General features: G+C 39.8%; 1 protein-coding gene across 2 annotated transcripts in view; it reads right to left on the minus strand.

Moving 5' to 3' along the window:
* Positions 1-17,459, minus strand: part of DDX60 (DExD/H-box helicase 60) — a 73,661-nt gene that overhangs the window by 7,854 nt on the left and 48,348 nt on the right. For both annotated transcript variants that reach the window (XM_039542553.1, XM_039542552.1), the window contains 9 exons: positions 16,008-16,166; positions 14,249-14,390; positions 12,435-12,587; positions 11,245-11,349; positions 7,325-7,525; positions 6,054-6,158; positions 5,104-5,242; positions 3,299-3,420; positions 62-209 (listed from right to left, as the gene is read on the minus strand). In XM_039542553.1, the coding sequence (XP_039398487.1) occupies positions 62-209; positions 3,299-3,420; positions 5,104-5,242; positions 6,054-6,158; positions 7,325-7,525; positions 11,245-11,349; positions 12,435-12,587; positions 14,249-14,390; positions 16,008-16,166 (1,274 nt within the window). The remainder of the gene's footprint in view (positions 1-61; positions 210-3,298; positions 3,421-5,103; positions 5,243-6,053; positions 6,159-7,324; positions 7,526-11,244; positions 11,350-12,434; positions 12,588-14,248; positions 14,391-16,007; positions 16,167-17,459) is intronic.

The following is a 17,459-nucleotide window of genomic DNA, read 5'->3' on the forward strand; positions in this document are numbered from 1 at the left end:
ATAATATTTCAATGAAGCAAACCACAGTGAATATGAATGTATAAATGTAGCATTCACTTACCAGTCCTTGAAAGAGGAAGTTGGTATTCTTGTTTCATATCAGCCATCTTGGAAATAATCAATAAAAAATGGCCAAAATTCTCCTCTATTTTTTTGTTGTACTCATGTAATGCAACAGCAAAGTCTTCTGGGAGATCGTCAAGGAATACCTAAAACAATACACATTTTGTGGGATAGAACACTTACATTCAGTCTAGAATTTTACCAGTTTTCTGAGCAACAAAAAGGGAATAGAAAAGCTGAGCTGTATACTATACTTTTATATTGTTATGATGTTGCAGCAGTGACAACATTTAGCATATCTGATGTTAGATATTTCCAACTGAAGTAACTGTTTTTAAAAACAAGACTTTAGAACAGATTATCTTCATAATAAGTCAAACCTTATGTTGTAGTCTGCAATTTTGTGGCTACAGAATTTGCCTGGTAATCCACCCATTGCCACATAATAGGTTTGCTGAATCTCAAACTTTCATTTTTAAGTTTCTAGCGCTTGAAAATGTCAAAATTTTCTTCCCGAGCCTGTAAATAGACTGAAACAGCAGCTCTGCTAGGCACAAATCAGTAATTTATGCTGTACACATTATCTGTTACATAGGAAAGATGTTATCCCACCACATAAACTTCTGATCTTTGTAGCCCAGTGTGCTAGCTTGCCTTTATTATATTTACTGCTTTGCATTATATTCAGCAGTAATGCAAAAAACCTACAGGCCTGTATCCTGTAAGACATTAGCTTCAGCAAGTTAGCATAAGGCTTGAGACCTATGAAGTTTGAACAGAGAGACTTTGCACAGAAAAACAGCCCAACGGAAAACTTCAGGTATTTGGGGAGCTGAAAATAGAGTTTAAGGGGAAGTTTTGACCACAGGTAAATAATTCAAACACAGAAGTGTCCTGGCAACAAACTGACATACACAACAGATACATGAGATACATTTAAGGCTAGCTTGCTTGCTTGCTTATATATCTTTTCTTATAAATTTCTTATTTTGATTATTTTATTATAATAGGTTTATAAGTCCATATTAGAGTATATTTTGGCTGTAACACAAGAGACCTGCAGGCCACATCCTGTATGATGAGCTAAGGCAAAGTTAGCATACGTTTGGGACCTTTCACCTAGATAGATGGTGAAGAGTTAAAGCAAAAGGTCCATATGTGGCTGCAACCTTTAACATAGAGGATGTGTTAAAGTAGGTTGGCATAGGGGCTTTCCTAAGTGCATACCCTTTTAAATTTAACAGGTTCACCACAACTTGGAACTTGGAAACAACCAAAATAACTGGTTAGGACAGAAAGCGTAACATATTATAAAAATGGCATCCCAGCTTAGGGGCGGTAGGAGAGAGAGATGTAGTCCTTGGGAGATGCCAGAATGATGGCCATTGGTGATGATGTGGAAGGTGATGGTGATGAGGAAGATGATGGCTAACAGTTCAGGTTGTTCTACAGGAGATGGTGTGAGTATATGGGTGTGCAGATGTACATTCTGTAGTATTTTTATCTACCTTACTGAGTTGGGGTGTTTGTGATTGTGCTAAATGTATTAATGAACTATATTTGTAAATATAAAAGAGTTCCCATGGTGTGAGTGTTGCAACTGTGCACATCAGGGTTCCCAATTACACCTCTACCCCGATATAACGCTGTCCTCGGGAGCCAAAATTTTTTACCATGTTATAGGTGAAACCGCGTTATATCGAACTTGCTTTGATCCATCAGCACGCGCAGCCCCCCTCTCCCCCTCCCGAGCGCTGCTTTTCCCTGTTATATCCGAATTCATGTTATATCGGGTCGTGTTGTATCGGGGTAGAGGTGTATATAATAATTTGACTAATACTGGGCCTGATCTTGGGGCAAGAACCTGGCAACCCTCAAAATGATAACTGGGGATTCTTAAGTAATCAATATAATTAATACATAATTTAAAGATCAGGCAACATCTTCCCCTACTCAATTAAAATATAGTAGAGCGGAAGTTCCCAAACTGTGGTCCATAGAGCAGTAGCTTGTGGTCTGTAGAGAGCTATCTTGTTTCCATAGTTTAAACAGCATTAAAAGTAAGCCAAAAAAAAGTATATTGAAACATTTCCAATATTATTTTGCCATGTAAACAATTAACTGCCATAGGGATGTTATTTGAAAGGGAAGGGAGGTAGTCTGTGAAACAGTTTCTAAAACTGGAGTCCAAACTGTGAAAAAGTTTTGCAGAGGCTGATGATCTTCCTGTTTAAAACTGAGTTCACAAAATTAAGCTTGCAAAGAGCTCCAACTCTCATCTAAAGATCATCAAATCTCCAACCTTTATGTTTGCATCTAATAATGATTCTGTTAAATTAAGGGTTGTGTATATGGCTTTCATTACTGACTGAAAGTGACTGGCTGCTTAAGGAGAGTTAACACTGAGCCTCACCTGTGACTGATCAGCTACCTCACAGCTGAGATAGACTAGCTGATTATAAAAGCCAGCAAGGGGGCCAGGTATTGAAGATAGCTGCTCAGAGTAGAAAGACTGTAGTAGGAAGCTCCTAGGTCAAGGGAACCTTACAGGAAATAGGTTGGTGCCTGTGGAGGGCCTTGGAGCAGAGTGACTCTCAGGCAAGTGAGCAGGCCCATCGACAGAAATTCCAGGCCAGGGCCAGGGCTGTCCCTAAGGGGAGCAGGGTCTGTGGTGTTAGTGATGAATCCGTCACTTCCGGGCCCGCCCACGGGGCCCCACAAAGCACGGGGCCCAGAGTGGTTTTATGCACCTAGGCGCCCTGCGGCCCATCCAGATGATTTAAAGAGGCCCGGGACTCCTGGGCCCTTTTAAATCTCCTGGGCCCCTGGGCAATTGCCCCCTTTGCCTCTCTTGTTGGCAGGCCTGCAAGTGAGTGGTAGACTAAAACATCTTAGGACTAGCTAGGCCACTGAAGAAGACCCTAGGTCAAGGGAAAATACTGGGTTTATATATGGATCTTATATTGAACGGTTTTATTGTGAACAAATAAAAGAGGGCTAGAACCAGGTGAGAAAGAGGGCTAGAACCAGCATGGTGTGAGCGCTTTCTGAACTACGGGCTCAGACTAGCAGCCTACAGTTACACAGTGTGATACTCTAACATCAAAAGAGAGGTCATCTCTCCTGTAGATCTGTTGTTCAAATCATCAACAATCACTTAGCCTACCTCTCTGTTTTATTTTATCATTCTTTACTAAATATTAAAAAAAAAATAAAACAAGAGATTTCATCTTACCTTTGACTGGTAAAACTTTTGTTTAGATTTAATAATGCTGGCTGGGATATATCTTCTTCCAAACAGATTTGCCAGAACTAGGACTAGCTGTTCCATCACCTCTTTAGAAAATGTCTTTGAATCTATTCAAAACAGAAAACTCAGACAGAACAAGGATGTTGGGATTAAAGCCTAAACTAGCCAATATCTTAAGCAATTGGAAAAACTCATGTAGCAAACTTTTTAATTCTAGAAAAAATATCTCTAATGTAGGTGCAAACATACATTATGTTGCCGCTTGTGATATAATGTGGGTAATGTGTCCAAACTCCATTATACTACATGGACTTGGGAGGAACTAGGAGCTGCCATGTTGTGTGTCTAATATTTTGAGGGAAGCCTAATGAGAAAATTTTATTGAGGCAGCTCTGGCTTTATCAAGAGTGTGCAGATTTTCTTGATTTCTTCTAATTTGGTTTTAAATTTGAACATAGCTCTGGTCCCCTTGATCAGCGATCTCCTTTTGACAATAGACAAAGACTAAATATCTGTGATGACTCTTTTAGTTCTGTTGCTTTTGATGCTATTGTTCAGAAAGTTGCATATTCTGGCAGGAATAGAAAGAACCATGATCGAGTGGCTCTATTGTATTCTCTCTGAGAAGATTCCTAGGGTGCTATTCAGCAGTTGAACATCTACCCACAGGAGTCTCTCTCTCTCGTGTTTTTGTTACCCATTTTGTTCAATGTAAATGTAAGGCCACAGTGTGAGATAGTGAGGAATTTTCAGATGTAGCGCCATAAGCATGCTGTTGACTGTGACAGACAGCTATGACTAATGCAGGCATATTTTGAGACTATTGGATCCACTTTATAATGTTATCTGTATCTCTGTGAACTCAGGCTTGTATGTAGGCTAGTTGGGGAGGGTTACGGAGCTCCTTTCAGGAACTAAAATAAGTGCGGGGCAGTTACTGCAGACCCTGAGACACATAAGTACAACCCCATGGGGGGAATTTCACATACTGGCTCAGACTAGCTTCCAGAGACCAGGAGACAAAGGAGGGCTTTGGGGTATAAAGGCTGAGTTTAAACTTATTCAAGGGGGCTCTCACTTTTATCCAATAAACTGACATGAACCTTTGGCCAGAGTGGCGGAGGGGGAAGAGGCAAATCCTGCTGAAGGGTTGGAAGAACTGGAACCAGCCAGGGTCACCATAGGACAGATGGGTGTATGTGTTTGTCTTTTATTATATTTTCTTTGTAATTTCTTTATCTAAAATAAATGCACTGTGATCTATGTAAGGCTGTCTGGTCCCTAGTAAACTACTGTCTTAGCCCTTGAGAGAGTGTGAAACTGCAAATGCTGAACAAATCAAACCTGCTGGAACAATCACAGTGAATTGTAAGGGGATGCAGCCTACATGCCAGGTCTGGAGGCAGATAAATGTAAGTCCCTGACCAGAGAGAGGTGACACTGAAGGCGTGAGACCTAATGGCGCATCCCTTGAGCACACCACAGAGAGGTCATAGATGCAATTACCCAAAACTGCAACATTCACTCATCTTTTTTATCAGATCAGAACAGTGCAGTTTCTCTGCTTGTTCAGCTGTGATAGGAGTTTGGATGATGGCTAGTTGGCTGAAGTTCAGTTGTGCCAAGACAGAGGTGATGTTGATTGATTGGAGGAAATAACCAGAAGAGATGGAATATATCTGGGTTCTTTTTTCCTCTATATATGTAACTTGTCTTCAACTCTTTAACAATTATTTTTAATTTAGTGTCAATTTCTTAACTACGTAAAAAGGTAGTGAACATGAACTTACATTTCCTCGGCTGGCACATTTTGTGAAACAAGCCCTTCACAAGAAAGCTGACTAGGACAAGATTGGAAGGTTCATGATAATGCAGATGGCTTACAAGTCCAGCAAATCCCATGGTATTGCCTTCTTGATCCAAATATCCCTAAAGAATTAAACAATTTAGTAAACTATGACTGGACCTTGTATTAATCTACAATTACAAATGACTGTCATTTTTGTAATTTGGACCATGATATTGTTCAACATTAAATATTGCTCATGCCACCATTGTGGAGAATTCTGTGACTTGGGGAGTTACATAGAAAACCATTCTCCTCTGTTCCATGCCTTGCGGTACAGTGGATCATTCTGGTAGCATGAGATATAATATAAACTTAATTACAATGGAGCATTATAACAACCAGATTTTGCCCCTGAAAACTGCAACAAAGGGTAAAATCAGAGGTTACAGTTCCTGGTTGTTTTAGCTGTACTGACAGGCGTTTATTAAGAATGGTGGTATCACATGTGGTACCTACTGCCTAGATTGTTAGGCTCAGCTCTCAACCTACCAAGGATAAAACATGTGACAGTGCCCTTCAAATTATGTATTGTGTAATAAATATCTCAAATGAGATACAGAGCCCCCCCCACTCAAAAAAAAAAAGAGGAAGATGGAATCGTGAAATTTAGTTCTTTTGCATAATTTGTTTTTTCTTAAAATATCATGATTCAGCATTTTTGATATAAGTAATTTTCAGTGAAACCGCAGGCTTGTGTGATAGAACTGAGGTCCATCTACAGCACAAGCAATAATAACCAGTATAGCTGGTTTGATCTATAAAATAATAGCATTCATAGCATGTTCATGAGCACGCCCCTGAGCTCATGTGGTGCTCTTTGCAGGATCAAGGCCAAAGACTAAATGTAGAAGCAAACCATTTCATTAACAGAAAGATAAAGTGGAATCTTACCTCCTTGACAAGAAATTGCAAAGAAAATAAAAAGTAGAGCTTTAATATCTCCACGACTCTTGGCTGGTTGAAGGAGAGAAGCGAATGCTTCAACAGTGATAAAACCTTAAGAGGAAAAATACTTAAATTTATCACTCTCTAAAATGTCTAAATTAGTAACTTGCTAGGGAATGCCCTGCTTATGATACAACAATGCTCTGGGGATGTTTTGGGAGAAGGGGGAATTATGCTGTTGGGGAGGATGTGTGTGTCCATTCCCCGTTTCACTTTGGGAACAAAATTACTCTTGGATGCAGTCTACATAAGAAAGAGAAAATGGAAGAAGAAGTGAAGGTGTTTTTATAAAGACAATAAGATAAACTTCCTCTCCCTAGGCAGTTGAGTCCCCTTTCTCTGCTCCTTTTCCCTTTCCCTCTGCCTTGTTACTGATATCAGAGAGAGCTTGTTGCTTAAACCACTCCAGGAACACTGCAACATGGGGAGGAGGTGGTGGCATTTACTGCCCTATTGCCCCTTAAATCTGTCCATGCCGATTTGTATGGTTTTGTTCCTATTACATCTATTTCTGGACACCTCACTAGCAGAAAGACTGACAAAATTTGAGGGAGTTCAGAGAAGAGGAAAAAAAGATCAGCATGCTAGAGGAATTGACTGATGAAAGATTAAAAGAATTAAATAAATATAACTTGTCTAAGAGCAGACAAAGGTGAGACAATGTAATAATCTGCAAACATTTGAATGGTGTAAATACCAAATAGGGAGAGGAATTGCTGAGATTAGTACAAAGAGTTTCCTGGAAAAAATAGGATGAAATTAAAAAAGGGAAAATTTACGATGACTATCAGGAAAACTTGACATTGAGATCTGTTAGGATCATTGTTTGATGTATTTAAAACTAAACTGCACAAAATACTAAAAATGTACTGAAGGATTTTATAGGGCCTTTTCAGCTAATTTCTGTGATCGTAAGATCTATATAAAAATAGCATAGATATATTTGATCCAAATATATATCACTTAAGAAAATTGGATTCCACTGAAAACAATGTGAACAGTGTAGGGAAAGGGAAAGATCATAATTATTTTGTATTACTTTAGAAATCGGAAATCCCCCCATTTATTAAAAACATATATATTTTTCAGGTTAGCAAAAATACATATTTAGTAATTTGGTGTTGAACTAAATAAAAATTCTTCAACATGTGATCTAAAAATATATAAAGGTTCCATGATCTAACTGAGCATTGATAACCTACAACCACATAATATACCTTCACTTTTGCATCTTCTTTGTCATCAGCTTTTGCAGCCAACAGCATAAGTCTCAGTGCTAGGGAAATATTCAGAGGGAACTGGCCTCTCAGTTGAGGTACATTGGATTTTATAAGCTTGTCTACTTTTGGCAATGGAATGTCATAGAAAAACACATTTCCCAGCAAGTCTTGACCACGTCGTCCAGCACGTCCGGACATCTAGAGAGAAGCAATGGCAACATTTTTTTCTCATTTCCATGATTGCACAAAGTCATTGCAGTAATGCCAGTTGTTCTGGTTTGAATAGGGTGATCAGATAGCAACTGTGAAAAAAACGGGACGGGGGTGGAGGATAATAGGCACCTATATAAGAAAAAGTCCCCCAAAATGGCACTTTCCCTATAAAAATAGGACCTCTGGTCACCCTAGGTTTGAAAGAAGCATATCAGAGGGATTTTTGATTCTGTCAGTACAGAAAGACAAACTGTGAATCCATAATATATATTTATGTGGGTGCTACTCTTTTAGATAGGGAAGAGAGGATCTGAGATGCAGGGGAAGTAGAGAAATGACTTGATTGCTCCCCGCCTGCCTTTCCAGCTCACAGTCAAGACAGGGGAAGAAAAAAGGAGGGTGGGAGAAAAGGAGCTGAGGATGTGCTGTTCCTTGGCCAGTTTTGTAAGATTAGATGGTTAGAACATTCCAAGAATGCTACAATCTTTATTATGTGGCCAGCAGAAAAGAATGCAAAAGGCTATATTCAACTTCTTATGCCAATGGGGAGATTTGTGCCTGGCTATGGGGAGGGGGCTTGTAGTGATTGTACTACCACCTCCCTCAATGGTTGTCAGATGAGGGCAACTTTAAATTACAGCTGGGGCTCCATAAGAGCCTTGCCAGCAGAGGCTATCCAGGGGATGGGTAGAATTGGTGTATTCTCCCACCTTCCTGGCCATGGCCACTTCTCTGACAGCTCTTCTCTCCTTAGCCTTCAGGGATATAAATACCAAAGGGTATGTCTACACTGCAATAAAACACCCACAGCTGTCCCATATAGACATACTATTTGTATTGTGCAATCTGCCTCCAGGTGATCTTCCCACCACCCAGGGCCCTCACACAATTAAATAAAAATGTGTGTAATAAAATAATCTATTGTAAAACACTTAGGTTCAAATTCAGCGTTGGTTATATTTTTAGGCCCCCAGAAACAACACAGGATCACTCCCAAATGCCACAGGGAAGAATTAAAGTGGTTGAAATATTTTTAATTCCAACATGTCTGAGGAAAAATGGACTATTCCTTTTGCAAAAAATTTGTGAATAATTTTCCCCTTTTTTGTTTGACCAGTTCTTGGTATAACTCATCCACAGAGAATCAGTGCTGAAGCTGTGGAGCAGAACCAGAGTACGTGATGGTGAATAGCATAAAGGCTTTTCACTGCGTCTCTCCCATTTTATCTACTGGCTGTTGGGATTCTTCAAGGCTCAGTCTTTGGATTCCTACTCTTCCCTTTACATTATCTATTTAGCTGATTTTATCTGCTCGAATCGTTTAAACTGCTGTTTCTATTCTGACAATTTACAAATCTATCTCTCCACTCCTGAGTTGTCTCCGTCCTCTCCAATCCTGCATCTCATCCTGTGTCTCTGACCTTTCCTCTTCAATGTCTCACTGAAATTAAGCATAACATAACCAAACTACTGAGCTTGTGTCTCAAGCCCTCTCCAGGTCCCTTTATTTTACCATCAACACCATCCCCATCCTCTTTATTGCTCTAGCCTGGAACCTGGGGGTCATCTTTCATTCTTCTCTGTCCTTTGCCCTATGCATCCAAGCCATGTCAAAAATCTGCTGCATTGTTTATCAGTGATGAAACCATGTGTAAATTCTGCAGATCATTACAAATTACTGCCAATAAATCATATATTCTATATATGCACCATATGTTACAAAACACGATGTAAGAATCTTTTACAATTTTCACATTTTTATTGGGACTATTTTTGTATCCTTCCCACCTGTCAAGCCAGGTGCCTTAGCCATGAGTCCAACTTCCAGGCCTTAGAGGCAAATTTAATAAACTTCTAAAATAGCTTCTTGGAACCCAGAATCATGATATTTTAAGGTCTGATATCTCAGGACCTTCTGGTGGAAGCAAATGTTGGTACTCCTTGGGAAGCTGACAATGGTACAAAGTTCTGTTTTTCTAATATTCCATTTTTTAAAGTAGTGACATTTTTATATAAGGAAAACCTGTCAGAGGTGTAGAACTGAATCTTGTCCATCCTGGAATTCGAGCCTACTTAATTTGGTTGGATGGTAGTGGAGTTCCTCATTTGGGAAGAGAAAAAGGAGACATCTCTCTGACACTGATTTTTATTTTAATGGCAACCATTTGAAGCTCCTCAGGGGTAAAAATGTTAGAATAAGTCCAGTGGCGAATGGGTAGAGGGCACAGGGTAGGTACGGTGGCAAAGCAGAAGAAGGATGGTCCAGTGGTTAAGGCACTTGCTTAGAACTTGGGAGAACCACATGCAAGTTCCTTCTCTGCCACGGGCTTCCTGTGTGATGTTAGGCAAGCCACACAGGGTATGTCTACATTGCCATTAAACACCCGTGGCTGGCCCGTGTCAGCTGACTTGGACTCGCAGAGCATGGGCTACATGGCTGTTTAATTGCGGTGTTGATATTCAGGCTTGGGCTGGAGCCTGGGCTCTGGGACCCTGCAACAGCAATTAAATGGCTCTGTACCCAAGCCCCATGAGCCCAAGTCAGTGCTCACTGGCTAGCCACAGGTGTTTAACTGCAGTACAGGCATACCCATAGTGTCTCTGTGCCTCAGTTCTCCATCTGTAAAATGGGGATAACAGTGCTTCCTTAACTCACACAGGTGTTGTGAGGATAATACATTGCAAATTGTGAAGCACTCGGACTAAATTGATGGGGGCTATGTAAGTAGGTTGCATTAGGTAGGTAGAAAATGCAGAGGAGACTGATCATATGTAGAGCCCTCCCAAATTCATGGTCCATTTTGGTCAATGTCACGGTTGTAGGATTTTAAAAATAGTAAATTTCATGATTTCTACTTTTTAAATATGAAATTTCATGGTGTCGTAATGTAGGGGTTTGGGAAGGGTCACAAAGTTATTGTTGGGGGGTATTGTGGTTGCTACCCTTACTTCTGCACTGCTGCTGGCAGCAGCACTGCCTTTGGACCTGGAGAGCGGCGGCTGCTAGCTGGGAGCACAGCCCTGAAGGCAGAGCCACTGCCAGCAGCAGCACAGAAGTAAGGATGGCATGGTACGGTATTGCCATCCTTATTTTTGCTCTGCTGCCTGCAGAGCTGGACCCTCAGTCATCAGCTGCCACTCTCCAGCCACCCAGCTCTGAAGGCAGCAGTGCAGAATTAAGGGTGGTATGGTATGGTATTGCCACCCTTACTTTTGCGCTGTTGCTGGCAGGGCGCTGCCTTCAGAGCTGGGTGCCCAGCCAATAGCTGCCACTCTCTGGCTGCCCAGCTCTGAAGGCAGTGCAAAAGCAATGGTGGCAATACTGCAACCACCCTAAATTAACCTTGTGACTCCCCGTAACTCCCTTTCGGGTCAGGACCGCCAATTTGAGAAACCTGGTCTCCTGTGAAATCTATATAGTATAGGGTAAAAGCACACAGAAGACCAGATATCACGGGGGGAAACCAGATTTCATGGTCCGTGATGTGTTTTTTGTGGGTGTGAATTGGTAGGGCCCTAATCATATGCCTAAAATCTTCATGTGTGGTGTGTGTTTTCCCTTTTTAATCAAACTTTTTAGGCAGAAATATTTTGACCAGCTTTTTATATATACACATATATAGCTGTCCAAAACTTTTCTGTCTAAATTTATGTATGTGTGTACATATGTGTGTGTTAGTTAAACTGGCTGTGTATTTCAATACCTGTCTATAGTTCAGAGCATCCAAATATACAGAATTCTGTGTGAAGACAACCGATTTACATGGCATGTTGATTCCTAAAGCCAGTGTTCCAGTAGCTGTAACCACCTAGGAAAATAAACATAAGTATTGAAAATTATATTTATAAACATGTGTTTCCATTCTGATAGCCTTAAAGATAGAAATGCTAAATAGAAAATTAATTCACCTCTGTACATTATTACTTCCAGGCAAAGATGATAACAGGTACCCTCAACAGGTACTCCATCCTTGAAATGATGGAATTATAAACAGAGTAAATTAGGTACAGGCAGTAGCTCAACAAGTGAAAGGGGGAAGAGAAATTATCCTGACTGGTGAACAGACAATATGGAGCAGCTGTGGAAAATCACTGCTACATAAGTAAGAGATTACTGCTGCCACTTTCATTTTTATTTGGATTTTTTTAATTATTATCAGCATAATGCCTTTAACGGTTAATGTACAAGTTGGTTCCCCCCTCAATGATAAGTCATAATTGCTTACCCTAACGTATTTTGTCCATTTTTGTGTGGCTTCTTCTGTCTTGCTGTGCCCTGGTTGCACATTGTTTTAATTAAGATTTGGTGTGTGGTTGCTGTTTGGGGTTTTTTTGGTGTGGGGAGGCACAGAAGGATTGTCTTGGCTCTCACAAAAAGTCAATTGACTTTTCTATCTCAATATCCCAATCTTACTTTCCAAGCTCATCTTTAGCTTAAAAAAATTTGAGCAGTTTCAGATCTTCAAATAAGTTTGTATGAAAGAGCCAAGTATTTTATTATTAAACACTTGTAAAGTATTTTAAACAATTTATATTGAAAGACATACAAAACAAGGCCCTGATCCTGCTAATATTTATATTTATGCTAAACTTTATTCACATGCAGAAATGCATGTAAGTGTAAGTATTTGCAGGATTAGGGCCTAAGATTCTATTGTATTTTATCTTAGGTATTCTAAAATGGTGTCAGTTTGGTAAACTGCATAGATATGCCATTCAATATGTTTACTAAGGAATACATTTAATGTACATTTTGTGGGGATTGTGCTTGCACTTACATTTGCCCTCAATAAGTGAACGCATACTCAAAGGAGATCATTACATGTAAAAAATATTTCATTCTCAAAGCAGATACTGTTGTATACTTAAAAAAAATCTGTGAAAAACGATGAACCTGGATAAATCCCATCCTGAAGAGCATCTCCACCAACTGTCTTCCTCTTTGTGTCACAGAAGCATGATGATATCCAATTCCTCTCAGTGCCAGTGTTTTCAGTGTTGTATTTGTTTTCATGAACTTCACTCGATCAATCACCTTCTGCAAAATCTAAGAAAATGAAAAATTTCAGATATTTTTCATTTTTATTTACATTCATTTAAGCCAGTGCCAGAATGGAATACAATTGAGTAATGCATTGTCCTAAAATTGCCTGCTTTGGCCAACCAGTACTCTCAATAGGAAATCTGTTACTACCAATGTGCAAGAGATGCAGATGTAGCCTAAAACACTGCTTGGGTTAGAGATAATCCTGTGGGCTGTCAGTGACACATTTCAAACCAAATAACACATTTAAACCTCTTTTCTGAGATCTGATTCACTGAATTTAGTCATGGTTTTGGGGTTTTTTTTGCAGTTCAAGCAATTGATTCTTCCACCTTTACATGGAGTAAAATTTACCTAAGTGAGCATTTTTAATTGATTTCAGGTACTACTTGATATGAGTAAGAGTGGCAGAAATTTCTATCGTGCTCATCACTGTAACATTTTTTCCAGCATAGAAAATCAAGCAATAACAAATAGATAAAGGGCTACATTCTGCCACTTGTATTCATTGAATAGTACCTTATTCCTCCATTAGTGCGCTGAATCCAATAGGGTATACAGTGCTACTCAACATGAGTATGGCTATCTGAAATTGATCTTGAGTTAAGGTAAAAAGTAGATGGAAAAAGTGTCAACCTGTAGTCCCTAAAATGAAATCAGGGCCAACAAGAAACCAACTGGGGCATAAGTAAATGTTTGTGTGTGGCATATATATTTTAAAGTAGACAACTACATTTTTAAGTCTAAGAAAGCTAATATCTAATAGCAATCAAGACAGATTGATTTTAAGTTTTCTAGTAACTAATGGTGGGGAGAATTTCAGACTCTGGGATGTGTTTTTGAAATATATAGCACATACATTTAAAACATATTAATTTTCAAAGTAAAAGGGGGCAATTAATCTTAGATACAGTGTTTCATTTTGATTCATATTTAATTACTCTTATAATAGTTTTACCAATAAAAGTAAAGTAGCAATGCAATATACTTGGACATGAAGCCATTACCCTTAGGAAACTCCAACTAGTAGAAAATACTCAGCAACACTGGCTATCCTGAGCAAATCGGACATGTCTTCCACTCTCTACATTGTCTTTCCATAGAACATCAAGCCAAATTCAAGGTCTCGGTACTAATCGTCAATGGACTAGCCTGGGCTTAGGAGATCTAAAAAATCATCTAAATCTTTGGGATGAGGACCATGGCTCACAGCTCTACTTCTTAAGCACAATGGAACTTTCCAACACAAGAATAAAGCTGGTCTGTGCAGGAGATGGAGTTTTCCCAGAAGCCAGTCTCAGACTTTGGAATACATGCCCACAGGGAGCTACAGGCTGTCACAAACCTCACCACATTACATTTCCAAGTGCAAGGTGCACTTCTTTCACCTTGTCTTCTCTAGCAAACACGTATCAACAGGTACCTTTAAAGAAACATAACATTAGAGGCTACACTGCACACAATTCTCTCCCTGGGAAGACAATGAGAGAGAGAACCAATCATACATGACAGATGTTAGTCACATCTTTTAAAGACTACTGGAAGGTGCTCAGATACTACACTGATGAGGGAAATAGAAGAACCTTTGCAGAATAAGTTCTTTCTCAGGGCCCAGCATTTATTATTGAAATGTAGAATTAGCAGCACTTTTGCTTTTTTCTTACCTCTGTATCAACAGCTTGGCTATTTGCATAGGTGCAATCCGGAGGGATTTCAGTTATCTTCCCAACTTTTTCCATCAAATTTCCATGCTCAGCCTCCTCAAGTATCATTTTATCAGTTTTACGTGATGTAATTTTCATGCCACTATATAAAATACACATTAGTTGTTAGTTTGAACCTTTATCTAAGAAAATCTGCAATCGGTGTTTTAAAAATTCACTACATTTTATTATTTGTTTTTGTTTTGAGATATTCCCACCAGACCAATCCTTCTGCCAGATTGTACATAATACACCATCAGGCTGATGTTTGTTTTCAGATACAGGACCTACTCCTGCTGAGCTCAATGGCAGAATTCCCACTGATGCCAGTGGAGCAGGATTAGGTCTATGAAAAAATATGAATGTGTTGGTCAAACACTCCACTTCTGACTCAACTGAAAAACGATATGAGGGCAGAGCCTTGAGGTACCACAGGTGGGCAAAAAATTGTACACTCCAACTTGTATTCAGTTTTGATTTGTATTTAGTTTTTGTATGAATTTGGTCTGATACACCTGAAAAATCAGGAAGAAAATGTTTGTTGCGTAACAGGGTGGCCCTTTAAGGATGGTGAAGGAACCCTCTAGGGATCAGCTCTACCCCATGCCAGGATTTTTCTCCTAAGAAATAAATGATGTACAGGGGATACAGTCACTGGGGGTGAGAAAGTGGTCTTAGAAAGTTAACATGGAGTTTGAGGAAAATCTAAACTACTAACTCTGGTTTAGGGCCCAAGAACAGAACTCTGACTCTCGTCTCCACACATGTTAGGCCTAGTTTACACCTAAAAATTACATTACCCCTAGGTACATCACTCAGGGCTGTGAAAAACATCACACCATGTGCAATGCAGGTAGGTCAACCTAACCCCCGCAGCTAAGTCGATGGAAGAATTCGTCTGTCAACCTAACCACCACCTCAAGGAGAGGTGGATTAACTACACTGATAAAAAAAAACTCCTTTCATCAATGTAGGAAGGGTCATCACTGGAGCTATGCTGCTGTAGGGTAGACATACCCTCAGTACTTAATTTGTGCTTGGGCTGAGCCCGGGCATCTCTAGGCTTGGCAGTTCATAGCCTAGTACCTCTAGGCTTGACAGTTCATAGCCCCAGCACCTCTGAACTTGCCACATCACTTCTTTTATGTGTGTAAGAGATTCAAGCAGCAGCACAACACTCTGCCTCCACTCACATGTCACAGCTGCCAGAGGAACATCCCTGAAACGTTGCTCAGCTGCTAGTGTGATGCTTGAGCCCCGACACATCTTTCATTACAAATTAAGCACTGCATACCCTTAATGATGAGGGATCAGACTGACTCTGACTGGCTCCTGGTGGTTCCAACCACTCCATCCCTTTCTCTCTCTGAACCTGGGATATTTAGTGCACTTAAGCAGCCAGACTATAATCCTAGCCTCAACAAGGCATGCTGGGAAAAATATAAAAACTGTCTTTTTTTGCACAATCAGGGAGCTAGGCTGTGCTCACGGGCTCTCTGGAGAGGTAGGCAAGTACACATTATATTTTTTTAAAGAATGTTCTTTGAAACCTTGGCTAGTTTTTCTTTTGACAGTCCTAGAGAAAGACTACAGGTAGAAGGGGGAGTAAGAGAAAAAGCAAGTGTTTTTTAGTTTAGAAAGGTCTCTTTCATATAGATTTGGTTAAACAATGAACCTAATAGAAATCATTTCATTAGATTCAAATGCAAGTAATACTTACACAGTCTGATTCTTCTGCATGGACTTTTCCATTTTTTTCAATCTATTTGTTAGCAAATGTATTTGCCTTTCAGTCTTTGGTATTTGTTTACCCTTTTGCTTCTTCTCCAGATAGTTATTTATATTTTCAGCCCAGTTTTCCACCTTTTTAATGTCGAATCTTTAAAATAGAATTTAAAAACTAGGTAACTTACTAGTGACTATATTTCTCAAATAAACTGCCTCTACATATTGTAGAGTGCAGTTGTGCATGCATTCGTGCAGGAATATCTTTGTGCTGTTTCCACTTCTTAATGTATAAAGATGGCCAACTATCCTGGCTGGAGTCACATGTCTCAGTAAATGTGCAAAGCCATATTCTGAGCAAGATTCTAATTAGATGCAAGATCCTGCCACCCTGATTTCTTATCTGTCTTCCCAGAATTTAGATTCTGAAGCATACAGAGAGAAGGGAGAACAGGTATCAATCTGTGAAAGAAACGTAGTTTTCTCCCTATGAAACTGGTGCTACAGAGCTGCACCCTTGGAATAACCAGAAAAGGTAATGCACTACACCTTCATGAAATGGGTGTCTGGTATAGCTTCCTAATCAAGAGATGAGTGCTGGGTTAAGGTAAAGGTATCTATCAAACTTTGTGTAGCCACGCTACACATTTCAGCATTGGGTATGTTGTGAAGGATCATGCACAATCTCACATTGCTCACATTCAAGGAAGCAAAGAAAAAAGAGGAAAGTGTAAGGAAACATATCCTCCATAGAAAGAAAAAGGCTTCTAAAAGAACTTCCCAATCAGGCCAACATCCGTGAAATATTTTAAATAAAAATGGGGGTCTTCCAGTTGCTAAAGTTTTAGAATCGCTGCTATAGAGAATTATTGCTCCTTAGCAATCCCAAGCTCTTCTTCCTGTTCCTCCCTCTATATAATTAGGCTTTCCCTCATTAGTCATCACATTTGTTGGTATTTCCTTCCCTGATATTTCTCACAACTGAGCTGGGGCATGAGTAGTTTGTATGTCTGCAGACAGGGAGGATTCTCAGCCCTTTCCTGCCAATGTTTTGTATACCCCCATCACAGAAGCTCTGTGTCCAGACAGAAATGCCAAGGTATGACCCCAAACTGAAAGTACTGATACTGGTAGTGATGGAGCTGAAAGCTGCTGCTCCAGGAATTCATGCAAGGACACCCAGGCTGCCTCAAAACTGGATCTCTATGGCTGAGCCTTTAGATTCAAGGACCTCTTCATTCTTTTTCCTGTGCTTCAGAACTGATAAGGCAGACGCATATTTGATTCACATTATCTGAGGCAACAGATCAGAAAACCAACAAGGCATTGAAGCCAAAGTCAAGGCTTTGTGAATGAAAGTCAAGACCATTCCTATTTTAAGAGAACTTTTGCCATCTGTCTTATTCATCCTGACTGTGAAGAGTGAACAATGCCACGGTCAAAGTGT

Source organism: Mauremys reevesii, linkage group 5 (assembly GCF_016161935.1).
Source record: "Mauremys reevesii isolate NIE-2019 linkage group 5, ASM1616193v1, whole genome shotgun sequence".
Lineage (NCBI taxonomy): Eukaryota > Metazoa > Chordata > Testudines > Geoemydidae > Mauremys > Mauremys reevesii.